The following is a 17,839-nucleotide window of genomic DNA, read 5'->3' on the forward strand; positions in this document are numbered from 1 at the left end:
TTCAAGGCGATCCCACATAAGACGCACAGATACTAACTATGACTGATGAATACTCACTTGAAATATCATCAACCTAATAACATTCAAATGATAATTATCATAATCACTAATCATTCTCCCATATACAATTCATTCAATAACTATGAATACTTACAATCAACAGTATTATTTACACAAGTTTCCTTATTTTTCTTTCATTTTCCAGTCCTAATGCATAACATTGTCAGTTCAAATCAAATACAGTGGTATGAACAATACAAGAACATTCATTTGTAAATCAAGTCCGATAAATAAAAGAAACAACCATCTTTCATATCACCAATCATTGATTTATTGATTTATTTAATTACATGCAAATATCTTAAACCATTAGGGGGAATATATTCCCCATTCTTTTGTTAAATCTTTACATTTCCTATAGAAATATACAATGAAATAAACTATAATCATTTCGACTTGTTTCTTTTCAATCATAAGTTACTATCCAGTTTGTCATGATACCTAAACAACTTGGTTTCCATAGGAACTTCTTTAACAATATCACCTAGAAAGAAGAACTATTCATGATTGAATGATCTGTTGATTGAAATGGTATCAATTAGGTGTCAATGTCAAATAAAGATTGAATGTTGAACATGTTACATGTTAACGTTATATATCTCTCATTTTGTAATGTGATAACAATGCTATTACGTCCTCCTCCTATTCATATAATGTTAGTCATTAATCGTGACACAATCAGGGTGAAATTATGTTGTGTGCAAGGAAATATTACTAATGATAAGGTATAAGATTTACAAACCATCAAGAATCTATTGAATTTAGAAATGTAAACTATGATTCAGCAACTTAGGGTTCTAAAGTGTAAGTGTTCATAGAGGAATTCAAAAGTTCTGGTGCCGATTCTTACTGATGTGATCAATGTACATACTCTGTCTAGATGACAAACACTTGACCGTATAAGATCATAAGGATTAGTTTGATTCACCGGATAAACAATCAAAGGATTTTGTATTGTATCTTCTTAATAATCTGTGACGGATGTTAATTTGAGTATTATACAGAAAAAAAGAAATAGAATGAATAAAACATACATGCAATGTACAGTGATTGGTCCATCTATACCAAAATGTTCTTTGGTTTTATGTACTTGACTAATTAATTCAACCATTGATTCACATATTGGTTGATAACATTGTCTAAACGTTGAGATCACATGAGTTGATATTTGATTAAATCTAAGAAAATCATCTTCAGTAAATGATGTTTCTAAAATTGATGAAGGATTTGGTGGAAATGATGTTATTGTTGATGATGCCGTTGTTATTGTCGATCCTGCTATCGGTCGAGATGATTCAATAAACTCTACTTTACTTGTGAAATCTGCGAAGACTCCATGATGAAAACTAATTCGTCGTTTCATGCAAAACTAAATAGTAGATTTGTAAAATATGAAAATCATTCATCATTTACACATCCCATGTTTGCTATTAATTGTAATGAATATCGTAAATCAGCAGTGGATGAATTTGGAAATCTGGTCGAAGTGGATGGAATAGTTGTTAAACGATAGATGTATAGGAGAAGGAAATGGTTCAGAATTGACAAATTGAGTAATCCTTACAAATATTGAAATTTTAGACTTTCATGAAATGGAATAGATATCCCTAGAATGAACAGGTGTAGGCTGTCGAAAACCGTAAATTCATCATGCTTATTAATCTGATCGAATAATACTTATAGCAAACGTCATCATATGTATTGTTGATTGGATAGCCGAGTCACTATTCAACAAAAGCACTTTGTACGTCCTCTCTTCAAATCGTCATTTATAATAATGTGATGATAATATTTATAACATCTAGATCCCCAATGGATGAATAAATGAGCGAGATTTTACAGCTGTAGAAATATTTTCATTTATCTCTTTACATCTTTAAAACGGTTTAGTTCAGTGACTTCTTAAAGATTAGTACCATTCTACAACGTGTTGGCTTTCATCATGAATTGAAAGAAACGGGAAAATATATCGACAACTAATTATTTCCGAAATACCTGTTTAATTGCAATTTCAGATTCCTTCAACATGATCACCCTCACTATCGACTTCATTTGAAGTGGATTTTTCCAAGTTTCAATGAGAATTGATAACCTTCGTAGTCATACAGTAAAGACATCTAGACAAGTATCAGTGATAGTGGATGATGGTCATATTGTATGATGAAATACCGAGAGTTAGGTATTTAATCCATGGAAATGAGCTCATGGTTATGCACTACTGAGTAACCTCCTAATAGAATGAAAAATAGATCCACTTTTTATCTGGTTATCAATGGTTTCATAACCAATGTTAGTTCGAAACAGAAACCACCTTACATTTTAAATCCATGACTTGATGGGACAGTATACGCCTGCGTGATATACAGACTATTAGTTTGTTCTTTTCACTATTTTCTCAGACAGTCTGTTTTTGTGTATTTCACAGTACTACTTATCAGTATTCAGTAACTTATGTATTATTAATCATTTTTGAAAGCTTAGATCTTCACCCATATTTGTCATACTATTAAGAATTTAAATTTATGATATTTAACCCATGGATTTTCAACAATCCACTTTCATTTCATGTACGGTTTTTGAATATTTGTTCATCTGTAGCGATTTCCGTACTGAGTGTATATCGTTCGTGATTTGATTTGGTATCAACCGTAGTTGAATTTGACATGAGTACTGGGTGTTACTAAGTTTATTATCAAGTAACACATTGATGCATGTAAATAACTCATCATGTTCAAATCCTTTTATTGGGGATATGAATTTTGCACATGACTTAATGTTGTAACTGAGGAAAACCGGTACTTGAAAGTTTGAACTGAAATTAAGATGTAATTGAAATTAAATAATTATGACTGGATCCGAAGAAAATTTCACTTACCTTGAACTATAATTTGATTGAACTTAAATTCGCAAATTAGTCCTGATGTTAATTTTATACTGATCAATTAGCGTATTGAGCAAAACTGTGGTCGACCATTTATATTCCATTCTAACACTTAACAGATTGATATTAAGATCAGAAAACGACTCAAGTAAGATAACCAAAGAAATCCAAGAAGCACTCGTTAGCTCTACTTGTTAATATGGAAATCTACGAACTCATAGGTGATTGAACCTAGGACCTTCAGGTTTCATGATGATCGTTTAATCTTTAGACTACTTAGCCGGCAACAAGGAGTTTACATGTACGATTCCAATTGTTTCACGATACCGCTTGTTCATCTCCTACTATCTCCGATAACAAAATATAGTTGAACTAAATTGGTGTTGGTTTCTGACTATTACTCATTGAATTGTCCCTCAAAATTAACCACTTGTTGAAGGATAATAAATAACAGTTTAGAGGATTTGTAGAGGTTTTCGGTTTTTGTTGATGGTTGTGCAATATTGTGAATTGATGGAAATTAAGTGAATGAGTTATTTAATTCTGATTTATCGATATAAAAATTAAGTCTGTATCATTATAGTTAAATGTACTGGATTAAACTTCCAAAGGGGTCATAGATAAATACTACTAAGGAATTCCACAACAGTGTAAAATAGTTATTCATGACTTTCTGATTTTCAATGGTTGTGAAAATTAGGTTCGATAGTGATCTTAATTCTATAGAACAATCCCTTAAAAGCATCCTATACATACTAGTTTTGTCTAAGTTCTCTAGAAAATTTAACAATCTGTATCCATATGATTAGACAATCACAGCAGAGAATTTTCATTACGCTCAGTACAATGCAAAGTGGTGCATGGATGATAGATGACAAATGCATTTCCAGTAAGGACCGGAGTCAGACAAGGCTGTCTACTATCCCCCTTCCTCTTTCTTCTCGTGGTCAACTGCATTATGAAGACTTCGACATCTCAGGAGAAGCAAGAAATACAATAGACATCTCAGAACCGATTAGACGATTTTGACTCCTCAGATGATCTAGCCTTCCTATCCCATACACACCAATAAATGCAGATGAAGACAACTAATGTAGCAGCAGCCTCTGATTCAGTAGACCTCAACATTCACAAAGGAAAAAAAGATCCTCAAATACAACACAGAGAACATCAACTCAATCACACTTGATGGAGAAATTCTGGAAGATGTGGAAACATTCACGTACCTAAGAAGCATCACTGTCGAACAAGGAGGATCTGATGAAGACATAAAGGCAAGGATTGGCAATGCAAGGTCAGCATTCTTACAGTTGAATAACATATGGAACCCAAAACAACTTTCAAAGTCACAATCCTTAATACGAACGTCAAAACAGTCCTACTGTACGGAGCTGAAACGTGGAGAACTACTTCATCCATCGTCAAGAAAGTACAAGTATTTATAAACAGTTGTCTATGCAAAATACTCAACATTCTCTGGCCGGATACTATCAGCAACAGCCTGCTGTGGTAGAGGACAAACCAGCTTCCATCTGTACAGGAAATAAGGAAAAGTCGTAGGAAGTGGATAGGAGATACATTGAGGAAATCACCGAACTGCATCATGAGGCAATTCCTAACTTGGAATCCGGAAAGGAAGCGGAAAAGAGGAAAGCCAAAGAACACATTACGCCGGGAAATAGAGGTATATATGAAAAGGATGAATAACAGCTGGAAAGAAATGGAAAGGATTGCCCAGGATAGAGTTGGATGAAGCATGCTGGTTGGGCGGCCTATGCTCCTCAACGAAGGAGGTAACAGGCGTAAGTAAGTAAGTAATACACACACATACACCCATATATACGTATCCAAATACGAAAAAAAAGTGAAAATCAATTTATCACTTATATCATTTATGATCGAATAAGAGACACTCCCCTTTTATTTACCGTATTAAAGTAAAAATCTATTTAATATTACGAAAGAGAATTCTTTAAAATCAGAATTTAAAAAAAATATTTCTCTTGTAAAACTTAACCTACATTGGTGAATAAATCTACACACACACATAAACACACAAGCACATACATACACACATACATATACACACAAATACATACAATCATATGCACGCATAGATATACATACGAACTTACTGATTTCATTAAAATTAATCTGAAGAAAAAATAATTTTCTCTTAACGATAGTCGAGGGAAACAAATTCACACACACACACACACAAGTAGATAAGTATTCACTTAACTAATATTAATTATGTAATTACTATCTGTAAAATTAATTTTTTTATGTTTTTTTTTAAAATATACTTTTAAAATATGAAAAAAAAATTTTACAAAAATTTGGAGGATTTTTCATTTAAAAGCGAGAAAAAAAACTTTTTTTCTTTCAATATCTATCTTCTGATCATTTTGTTTTTTTTTGTTTTTTTTTGCTTGGTTACACACAGAAACGAGTGATCATTATATAGATAATACTTATTTAGAGAAGATGGATCTATGTACTTATACAGTGTAATTCTTTTTTATATTTATTTATACTTACTACTTATATTGAAGCATTTGGTTTTTATTTTGATGAAATTTGAAATGGATATCATTGAACAAAATCTCCCTCTTCTTCTTCTCTTCTTCTTCTTTTTTCTCTTGATTAAGTATTTTGAAGTAGTCTGTTCCTTGAAGTTAACATCTCATGTTTGTTGATATTCAAAAAGGGTTTGAATGTACATTTCACTAATATTTAATTGATTTGAGGGTTGTTTGTGGGGATTTTTAGTAATTTTTTTGTATATAGTTGAAATCATGAGTCAATTGAAGCTGGACCACCATGAAAAACCTGGAAACACTGCTTGACGGCCGTTTCGTCCTATTGTGGGACTCCTCAGCAGTGCACATCCACGATCCTGCTTCGCGAGATTCTTGATTTGTCAAGAATATTTGTTCATTTTATTACTTATCACATAAAGATGTACACACAGAGAGAGGATGACAAACTAATTCTTACTGGATAGTGTTTTAACGGGTGTTTACTGCGCACTGTTATCCAAAATAAAAGATCGCAAACTTAGAATAACTGAAAAGCTATTAAAAGTCATTGAATATTGAAAAGCTGTTTCATTGTAATAGCATACCCCTCAAAAATGGTCTACCTACAATTACTACATACTTACAGCTGTTAACATTCGTAGATAATAGGCTATTGACAAGGATCTTCCAACCAACCCTTTCGACGGATCCCTTTTTCAGTTGGTCTTAAGGTCTATTCATTCTTATGACGTTTGTCCAAGATTTCCGGTGCAATGTGCTTCTTGTTTGACTTGTTTTCCTTTTCCCATGGGGATTCAAAATTACGACTTGCTATGTGATGTGGTTTGATGATTTCCGTAATGTTTGTCCTATTCACCCAACCGGATTGTTCCGTGCCACAGTAGGTTGTTGTTGATGATGTTTGGCCAATGGACATTGACTATCCTGCGTAGACAACGTTTTATTAGTAACTGTACCTTTTCAATGATGGTTGATGTAGTTCACCGAGTTTCAGCTCCGTACACTAGAACTGCCTTGACGTTAGTGTTAACTATTTTGAATTTGATGTTGACTGACAGTTCTCTTGAGTTTCAGGTATTCTTCAGTTGTAAGAATGTTACCCTTTCTTTGACAATAGGCACCTTCACATCTGAATCAGATTACACTTGCTTATCGACGATACTACCCAGGTACGTAAAAGTCATCACCCCTTCAAGAGTCTGCATCAGATCCTCTCTGTCTATCGATGATGCCTCCCAGGTACATGAATGTTTCCACCTCTTCCAGAATTTCTCCATCAAATGTGATTGGGTTGATGTTCTCTTTGTTGTATTTGAGAATCTTGCTTTTCCCTTCGGATATGTTGGGGCCTATTGATGCAGAGGCTGCTGCTGCACTATTTTTCTTCATCTGCATTTGCTTGTGTGTGTGGGACAGAGAAGGGCTAGGTCATCTCCGAAGTCCAAATCATCTAATTGGTTCTGAGATGTCCATTGTATTCCGTGCATCCCATCATACGTGGAAGTTTTCATAATTCAATCAACCACTAGAAGAAAGAAGAAGAGGGATAGTAGACAGCCTTGTTTGACTTCGGTCCTTATTTGGAATTCATCTGTCATCTATCCTCCATGCACCACTTTGCACTGTAGTCCTACGTATGAGTTCTGAATAATGTTGACAATCGTCTCATGAACTCCATAGTATTAAAGAAGTTTCCATAATATTCTCCTATCCACACTGTCAAACGCCTTCTCATAGTCAATGAAGTTGGTGTATAGTAACGAGTTCCATTCCATTGATTAATCAACGATGATCCGTAATGTCTATGTGATTGTACAATTTAATAATCATAAATTTGTTGATAAAAAATCTCTTCATTAAATTTCGTATTGTGTTTTTTTTGTTTTCTTTAATTCAATAAAACACTGAACATTCACTCTATTACAATTTTGTTTTAATTGTATCTTCTGAACACACACACACATACACACACACCTATGCACATACATGCACGCACACATATACGTACATACAAGTAATTTCAAGTAATTAATTTTTAATTAATTTATTTAATTTTTGGATACAATAAATGAAATGGTAGATAGAATACAATGAAAATGCGCAATTGATTATATATTTATATATGCACTTTTTTTCTTGAAAAGGGAGTATTTATTTTATCTATTAACAGGACTCCGTGGCCGAGTGGATAACGACATGGAGTTTGAGTTGGGTCCCAGGGGGAACATCAACTCTGAGATGCAGGTACATCCAGCTGATGAGTCCCAAATAGGACGAAACGCGCGTCCTCGATTCCACTGCTAGCCACTATCCATCTCTGATTAACATGCTTGTGAATTTAGGCTATATCGAGGCTATACGCACAGTATGCACATATGCCAATCAGAGACTGACCAGTTGCAGTCCTAAAAACATCAATGGGAAGATCCAAGCAAACAGTACTAAGTAAATTTTAATTTATTTGTTATTTTCAGTAGTATATATATATGTCAATGTTCATAGGTAAAAGAGACAAAAAGTGGATTGAAAAACAAGAACAATTTGGTTCATTTAGTATTGTCTGTTTGAATCTTACCATCGATGTGTTAGGAGTGCAACTGGTCAGTCTCTAATTGGCATATGTGCATACTGTGCGTATTGCCTTGATATAGCCTTAATTCACAAGCATGTTAATCAGAGATGGATAGTGGCTAGCAGTGGAATCCAGTTTGACGCGCGTTTCGTCCTATCCAAACAAACAATACTAAATGAATTTAATTTCGCCCCATCGCACAAGCAAGTGGCTATCAGGTCTCAGTAGCTGAGTGGATAACGCGATGGTGTTTGGAGCGAAAGGTACTGGGTTCGAGTCCAAGAGTGAATATCAACTCAGATGCAGGTACATCCAGCTGATAAAAACAATTTGGTTTCTAGTAATTTGTAACTGGTTTATTTACTTCATTGTCAATACAAGGTTCAGAAGATTAGTGAATTTCATTGAAATTATGAATCGATACAAGTTAGACAACTACTGAAAATCTGGAAGCATTGAACTCCTCAGAAGTGCACATCCACAATCCTGTAAACGGGAATTCAAACGAGGATACTATGTCTCATTCATGAACGTTTAACCTACAAATCACTGAGTCAGCATTCGATTATATTAATGTCTAACTTCAATCAATCTACGATATTGTGCGACCATCTTTCATCGTCTTTAGTGGGTAACGGTGGGTAACCCAGTGTCTAACATGGTTTAACTCCACTGATTATGACTTCTCACTAGAACTCCAGAAACTTTCTCTTGAAGCTAGTCACCTAGCGAGTACATGATAATTGATCACTAAAAATCCACTTTTGATTGTGATTATCTTGTAAGGATGAGCTTATTAAAATTATTGTTGGAATAATTGAACTGATCAAAAATAATTGACAATCTGCTTATATGGAAAGAGATCTGTGAAGCTAAAAAGAATAGAAAATTCAAAACTAATGATACATTGACTGACTGAACATTCATTATTCAAAAATTAACCATGACAGTTATATCCAAAGCATTTAACTTTTTTCACATCACCGACTGATTTTAGCTAGACAACCTACAGAGATCAAGAAGCTCTGAACAGCTGTTTCGTCCTTAAATGGCATTTTTGAGCAGTGCATGTCCAAGACCTTACCACTCCCTGAACATAAAGCCTTCAGTCCTCATGTGAGGCGATTGTTGTAATACTATTGAGAAATCATGTCGGGGAGTCACATCAAGCATGAGACAAATAACACTAATGGGAGTGAACAGTGAACAAGGTGATTTGCGAAATAACTGATATTAAGAATGTAAACAACTGGATGTCAGCTCAGTGATATGAAGATTAAACGCTTGTTATAAGAATTGAAGTTTCTCAGTTTGATCCATGACAGAGTCTTGTATATGCAGTACTGATGAATTTCATACCAGAGGTAAACAGCTATCCATTGCTTTCAGATTTTTAATGGTTGGTCAATCAAGGTCATCCATTGTTCTAAAAAAGTTAACTTCGACAATACGTTATGGTAACCAAATATTTAATTGAAATGATTGATCAGAGTTAGAATTAATGGAAGATTCATTTTTTTAACCATTGTAAATTGTCAACAATTATCTTATCCAAATTTTGCAAAATTAAATAAACAGTTCAATGTAAGAGCTAAACCATTCTTTCATTTCATTTTATCCATGATAAAAATTGTTTGCGTACAGACTTTAACTGAAACAGATATCCTGTGTTGCCTGGCTTTCCATGATAAATAGGCTTATATTTTACGATTTTTTATGGTAATGTTGGAAGTGGATAGGACATGCACTGAGGAAATCATCAAACTGCATCACGAGGCAATCCCTAACTTGGAATCCGGAAGGGAAGTGGAAAAGATAAAGGCCAAAGAACATATTACGCCGGGAAATAGAAGCAGATATGAAAACGATGAATGTTAACTGGAAAGAAATGGAAAGGATTGCCCAGGATAGAGTCGGATGGAGAATGCTGGTGAGCGGCCTATGCTCCTCGACGAGGCGTAACAGGAGTAAGTAAGTATGTAAGTTACTTTTTCATCGGGGAAATAACATGCGTTAATCAACTACCTGGATAATTTATTGAGTCTTATTTCCAACTCATCATTGACCACCTACGACCATCACATGAGGTAAAACTAATAACACTTATGTCTCTCTGAGAATTCAATAGTCCAATAATATAACTACAGTCAATCTCCACAAATCCGCTATCATGAATATTCATGATTTATCTACTTCCTACAACAGTTAAAAGTAGTATTTACAATAAAAATATATGATACTATGATAAATTTGTTGATATGGAACTTGTTTACTAAACACTCGATATGTTGTTGTGTGTGTGTGTTAGTGTATTCAGTTTAATGTTCTAATAAGATTCTAATGATAATGATAATAATTTCAAATGTCACTGTCAACTAGTCATATTGTTCAATTTATTTCTTGCTCTGTCTCTCTATCTCTCTTTGTCATTCTGTCATTCTAAATGAGAATGCACAACAAAGAGTTTTTCGCCTTATTAATTCCCCCCCCCAAAAAAAATTGTACACTATTTTTTGACTGAATTCATCAATTAATTTTACAAAACTTATCATGTCATTATAATGTATAGAGAAGTAATATAATTGTTGGTATATAAAAATATGTGAATTTTCATCTCAAATGATAAAGCTGAAAAGAAAGACGACAGACTTAATAAGAACAAAACAACAATAATGTTATGTAACGCATCGCTAAACATAATCATTCTTTAAATTCACTTGGCATTGTTTACTTGAATCTTCTCATTGATATGTTAGGACTGCAATTGATCAATCTCCTTATAAACAATACCAAGTGAATTTGAATGTCACCCTATTGCACAAGCAAATGGCTAATAGGACTCAGTAGCTAAGTGGATAACGTGATGGCGTTTGGAGCGAACGGGACTGGAACCGAGTCCCAGAGTGAACATCAACTCTGCAATTCAGGCACATTCAGCTGATGAGTCCCAAATAGAACGAAACACGTCTTCTGGATGATGATGATGACTTTCCATAGGTATAGTTGAAGGGAAAAATCAAGCATACTAAACTGTTTATTAGCTAATTTAAAATTGAGCTCATTGTGTAATTGTAGACGTGTTTTCGATAAGTATATGTATGTCTGTCTATCAAAAAATGTATTATAGATGACAGACATATATACAAGTGTATGAAAATAATTAAAGTGAGCGAAAGATAAACAGGTAAATTAGAAAAATCTTCCAAAAAAAAAGGATTCATTCATTCTGCCAAATTAACTTTTCTCCCCCCCCCAAAAAAAAATTCAAAAAATTACAAAGAATAAATGTCAAATGATGAATTTACACAACATTGAAATATTAAATGACATTGGTGAAGACAGTATTAAATTTATGAATAATTCCTCATTAGAAATGAAACTTATTCAAGCGTGGAAATTTCGGAAATGAAAAGGATAAAAAGAAAAGCAAGATCATCCTTTCTTTTTATTTCCAATGTCATAATATGAAAGAAAATTTTGATACAAAAGAACAACAAGAAAAAATGGATCACCGATGGCGTGAAAATAAATGAAGTTTTTTGTTAAAGTTTATTGTTTGAAGTTAGATATTAACACTGTTGGATGTCGGTCGGCTCAGTTGTCTAGAGGTTAGGAGTTCGCGTACGGGTCTGGAGGTCCTGAGTTGGAGTTCCGCTCACACAGTAGTGGGTACGCACACCTGAGGAGTCCCATGCTAGGACGAAACGGTCGTTCAGTGCTGTCAGGTTTTCAATAGTGGTCGAGCTCAAGTAGACTCATGATTTCAACTGTGGAAATATCAAAATTGATTAGTTTTAGTCGGCTAAATATTACCGATAGTGTACTATTTTTAAATTCCTATTTATATGACAGATGTTCACTAGTTACACAAACTGGTCATCAAGGGTTGGATTAAATAAATGCATAGTGATTAGCGTTGGGTTGACAGTTATGGGGGGATAAGATTATCTACTAGATAGTAATGAAAAGGATAATAAAAACTAATAAATACTATGAACTACAAATTGTACAAGATGTTTAATACTTTAGTTGAAGATAGTTGACGAGCAACGTGATATCTATGTTCAGCGTTAGTTTACATTCTTCACCAGAGGGTACTTAGAATCATGAGGGGATTTATACTTCCTGTAGGACTTAAACCTGTGCCATCCAGGTCTGCTACCAAACAGGTAGACGCAGTGCTAAGTCACTTGAACTAGTTGCCACATTGTAACTTAATTAATAGAAATTAAAGGACTAGATTTGTATGACATTGATCTCTACTCGGTGATCAATCACAGTTGTAACGATAAATGATTTCAGCGTATTTTGAAGACAACTTCAGACGTTCAATTATCAGTACAACAGAGTAATAATCATATCACTTATTATATCCCAATATCAAATACTAAATTATTGTTTACAACCATTTGACTTATTACTGAAAATTAAAGTATTACTTCACAAGGAAACATTCAAAGGATAAAATCGAAATCTATTCATATTCAATTCATTGAATAGAATCATTTAATTGTAACTTTCAAATTGCTTAGTGATAATTATCAGAAGGAGGTTTTGTGGAGATTTTAGTAAATTTATATAGTTAAGATCATGTATCAATTGAAGTGGGATTCCAATCCCGCGAGGCGGGGTCGTGGATGCGCAGTGCCAAGGAGGAGTCCCACAATAGGACGAAATGGCTGTCCAGTGCTTTCAGGTTTTCCATGGTGGTCTAGCTTCAATCGACACATAATCTTCACTATATAAAATTACTTAGTGATAAGTTTGATTTCAACATCTTCACCTTCTTCTGATCTAACAACTATCTACGAAGATACTGTACGGGACTAGAACTAATTATTCATCATTTGAATACTAACTTTCCCATCAAGCTGTTAATTAGGGAATCTTTTAATTTTAACACTTAATTGAAAATCTCTATGTCAATGAAATCGATGTCCATGATTCCGTTGTCATTCACAATCCATGTACTCTATAAAGTGTGTGACAAAATGACTATATTTTGAAAATTCATACTGAATGCTCATTATCTTGATAAATTAAAATTCATTCCTAAATATCAACAAAGGAATAATTCAAACCCTGATTTAATAAATCATATCAGTTGAACAATTTATTGACTACCTTGGTGTTGTAGCTCAGTGGATCACTTGGAGGTTTGAGGTGAATGATACTGGGGGTGAGTTTCAATGTGCATATGAATACTAGGAGACAGTTATATCCAGTCTGTGAGTTCCAGACTCAAAAAATGCATATGCCACAATCCTTCTATTCAAAAAAAGTCTATAAATATCGGGATTATCCAGATGCTGATATTGAAGGCTGTATTGAAAAACTACAGTCGTAATATCACTTTGTTCAACGAATAATGCTAAACTGCTCATATTTATATTATGAATAATTTTTCTGGTTAGCATTTTTATAGCGAATTAGTTTTCTACGAGATGGGGTCGCTAACCACATGCTCAACTCTCTTCCTTTATCCGGGCTTGGGACAGGCAGTAGCTCCCGGAAGGGCTACAGGTGGAGTTATACTTATATTATATGGACTAAATAAGTGATATATGCATCATAACAATTTATACTTCAACGTGAACATTAAAAAGCTGTATGTAAAACTCTCGTATAAAAGAACCTAAATTTTAAAAAAATGAATTATTCAAATGAGTAAAATATGTCAAATTGTGTGTGAATAGATTTCTAGTATGAATGATAATGACATTTGGCTATTAGCAACTACTTATTTAATTGAGTAGTATATATATTCCAAATTAGAAATTTCTTATCTATCAAAATTATGACATTTCTAATGAATTATTTAGTAATAAACAAGAATAACATTATATAAAATGTACTTTAAAACTATAAACAAAAGCCGGTAAAATATCTTCCAGATAGTAGGAAATCATAAGTCAAGGGGTAATCTATTTCAGTTTTACGTTATTTTATCCTCACATCTAAACGTTCGGTTTTTTTTCTTAAATGATTAAAAACAAGATAAATTACCACTTTTAAATGTTGTTTTCACCTAGAAACTAAAATCTGCACTTCTTCTCATTGTCCTTTTTTTATAAAGATAGCAACAGTGAATTGGTTTTAAGAAGTTTATTTTGTTAGAAATGACAGATGGAATTGGAGGGTTGAATCCTTCTCCCTCTCTCTCTTTCTATCTGTATTTATGTCATCATCTTGATTGATAACATTGATTAATAATTAAATGAATGGAAATATAGAATAGATTGAAAGATGGATACAATTCATGTAGAAAATGAGATAGGTTGATTGATAATTTGATTCAAGTGATAAATCTGAACAACAACAAAAGACACCATTTAAATAGATTTTCATTAAGTTGATTACATCTAAGATCCATAGATTATGAAATAGAATTGCTAATGTATATTAAGTGATCTTTATGGGCAAAGATGGATAGTGACTAGCAGTGGAATCCAGGAGGCGCGTTTCGTCCTATTTGGGACTCGTCAGCCGGGTTCAAGTCCCAGAGTGAACATCAACTCTGAGGTGCAGGTACATCCAGTTGATGGGTCCCAAAGAGGACGAAACGCGCGTCCTCGATTCCACTGCTAGCCACTATCCATCTTTGTTTATAATGCTTGTGAATTAAGGCTATATCGAGGCAATATACACAGTATGCACATATGTCAATAAGAGAGTGAACAATTACAGTTCTAAACATCAATGGGAAGATTCAAACAAACAATACCAAGTGAATTTAATAACTGATCTTTTCCTGTTATTCTATCATCAATCTTATTAGTTCATTATTTTCAGAAAATCATCGGTTTAAATAAATAAAATACATCGAATCATGATTTTAATTATTAGAATTAGTACAATCTCCACAAACCCTCATTCTAATCATAATCATCATGTACTCATTGGTGACTGAATTCAAGATGATTTCCTGGAGTTCTGGTGAGAAGCTATGATCACTGGAGTACAATCCTTATCCGGTAGAGACAGGTATCTACCTCGGACAATAGATGAAAGTTAGACAGTAACACCATTGGATGCCAGTCAGCTCAGTGGTCTAAAAGTTAAGCGTTCGCTTGAGACTGAAAGTCCTGAGTTCAAGTTCCGGGTGCATGATCGTGGATGCGCATTGTTGAGGAGTCCCATAATAGGACGAAACAGCCATCCAATGCTTTCACTTTTTCAATAATAGTCTAGCTTACATAGACTCATGAATTCAACTATTAAAATTATTACAATCTCCACAAATCTCATTCTGATCAAAATCTCAGTATTCACACTAACTTACACATTATTCTATTACAGGTTTATATTATTAAATAACCTTACCGATTTAATCAAGCATCATAAGAGTAAGTGAAGTCTAAACTTTAAAATGATTACTTAAATAAAGGATATATAAATTAGAAATATACTACTTATTATCTACTAATTACTATATATAAGGAATATGATATATAATTAATAAACAACAATCATATACTACTTATTACAATAATTATTAAAGTAAACATTTGTTTGTTTGTTTGTTCCCTCTTACCCTAATATTTATAAAAAGGATCAGGACAAAATGTAATCTGTTCAAAATTCTTCACACAATATTTTTTTATATGCTCTATTAATTATACAAAATTAAAGTAGGTTAGTTACATTGGGATTGAAGATAATGTGAAGAGTAAAACAAACAAAACAAAAAAAAACGTTTGCGTGTAAATGATTATTGAAGTTCTATACAACTGTTATAGATTGTATATTCAATAAAGAAAAGAAAGAAGGGCATATGTTTAAGTCAATGATAACTGATGTATTTGTAATGAGTTCAATCAGTTTGAAAGAAAGATTTTATGATTTTATCATTAATTTGAAGTATGAAATTATTGAATGTAATAAAAAATAATAGGGTAGATAGTTACATATAAAGCATAGAATGTGTTATGTTAATGAATTACATTAAAAAGTTGTAATTTTACAGACTTACTTACGACTGTTACCCCTCGTCAAGGAGCATAGGCCACCTAACTAGCACTCTGCATCCAACTCTGTCCTGAGCAATCCTTAACAGTTCTTTCTAGTTACAATTCATCCTTTTCATATTTACTTCTATTATCCGACGTAGTGTATTCTTTCGCCTTCCTCATTTCCGTTTACAATCAAGATTCCATGTTAAGGCTTGCCACGTGTTTCAGTTCGGTGATTTCCTTAATGTATGTCCGATCCACTTCCAGTGTCTTTTCTTATTTTCCTCTTTAGCTGGAGGCTGGTTTGTTCTCTACCACAGAAAGCTGTTGCTCATGGTATCCGACCAACGGATATTGAGTATCTTGTGTAGACAACTGTTTATGAATACTTGTACCGTTTAGATGATGGCTGCAGTAGTTCTCCACGTTTCAACTCCGTACAGTAGGACTGTCTTGACGTTCGTATTGAGGATTGTGACTTTGAAAGTTGTTTTGGGTTCCATATGTTATTCAACTGTAAGAATGCTGACCTTGCATTGCCAATCCTTGCCTTTATGTCTTCATCAGATCCTCCTTGTTCGACAGTGATGCTTCTTAGGTACGTGAATGTTTCCACATCTTCCAGAATTTCTCCATCAGATGTGATTGAGTTGATGTTCTCTGTGTTGTATTTGAGGATCTTGCTTTTCCCTTCGTGTATGTTGAGGCTTATAGATGCAGAGGCTGCTGCTACACTATTTGTCTTCATCTGTATTTGTTTGTATGTGTGGGACAAAAGGGCTAAGTCATCTCCAAAGTCCAAATTGACTAAGTGATTTTGAATTGTCCATTGTATTCCGTGCTTTCCGTCAGGTGTGGAGGCCTTCATAGTTCAGTCGACCGTCAGAAGAAAGAAGAAGGAGATTGTAAGCAGCTTTGTCTGACTCCGGTCCTTATTTGCAATACATCTGTCATCTGTCCTCCATGCAGTACTTTGCACTGTAGTCCGTCGTATGAGTTCTGGATAACGTTGACCATCTTCTTAGGAACTCCATAGTATTGAGGGCGTTTTTATAATGTCCTCCTATCCACACTGTCAAATGCCTTCTCATAGTCAACCAAGTTGATGTATAGTGACTGGTTCCACTAAACTGATTGTTCAACGATGATCCATGGTGTTGCAATTCGCTCTGTGCTCGACCGATCAGTACGGAATTCAGCCTGTTGATCTACAAGTTGGGCGCCTACCGAGTCTTCCATCCGGTTCCGCAACACTCTGTTGAAAACCTTGGCTGGTACTGAGAACAAACTGATGCCTCTGTAATTCACATATTTGCTCACATCTCCAATCCGTTGGCACTTGTTCCTCCTCCCAAATCTTCTTGAATAGAAGGTGAAGCATGTTTGCAGTTACTTCAATGTCCGACTTCAGTGCTTCAGCTGGTATATTGTCAGGTCCTGCCGCTTTCCCATTCTTGATTTGTCCGATGGCCATCTTGATTTCCTCGTTCGTTGGTGGAGTGACAGATTTAGGAAGGTCAGTGTGTGCTGCTTCGATGTTCGGTGGATTAAATGGGGCTGGTCTATTCAGCAGTTCCTCGAAGTATTCTGCCCATCTTTTCCTCTGTTATCGAATCTCTGTGACTGTCTTTCCTTCTTTGTCCTTGAGTGAACTCTCTAGTTTACTATATCTCCTGCTAAATTCGTTGTATCATATAGTTGTTTCATATTCCCTTCCCTTGTAGCTTCTTCCGCAATCGTTGCCAGTCCTTCGATGTACTTCTGCTTGTTGGATTTAATGCTTTTTTTCACTTGCTTGTTTGCTTCTGCGTACTCTGCTTGCGCCTTGACT

At 34.3% G+C, this 17,839-nt stretch overlaps 1 protein-coding gene and 1 non-coding gene across 2 annotated transcripts; one reads left to right on the forward strand and one right to left on the reverse strand.

The window, feature by feature from the left end:
* Nucleotides 1-369: 369 nt before the first annotated feature.
* Smp_160050 (hypothetical protein) lies at nt 370-10,238 on the reverse strand (the record flags this gene model as incomplete). The annotated part of the gene is made up of 3 exons (XM_018797998.1): nt 370-415; nt 1,095-1,338; nt 10,130-10,238. The coding sequence occupies 3 exons, from the start codon at nt 10,236-10,238 to the stop codon at nt 370-372; spliced, it is 399 nt and encodes a 132-aa protein (XP_018646754.1).
* Nucleotides 8,276-8,347, forward strand: Smp_tRNA_00666_Pseudo_TTG.1.1. The gene has a single exon. It is a non-coding gene (tRNA).
* Nucleotides 10,239-17,839: the final 7,601 nt, after the last annotated feature.

The sequence above is a fragment of the Schistosoma mansoni genome (genome assembly GCF_000237925.1).
Source record: "Schistosoma mansoni, WGS project CABG00000000 data, supercontig 0160, strain Puerto Rico, whole genome shotgun sequence".
NCBI lineage: Eukaryota > Metazoa > Platyhelminthes > Trematoda > Strigeidida > Schistosomatidae > Schistosoma > Schistosoma mansoni.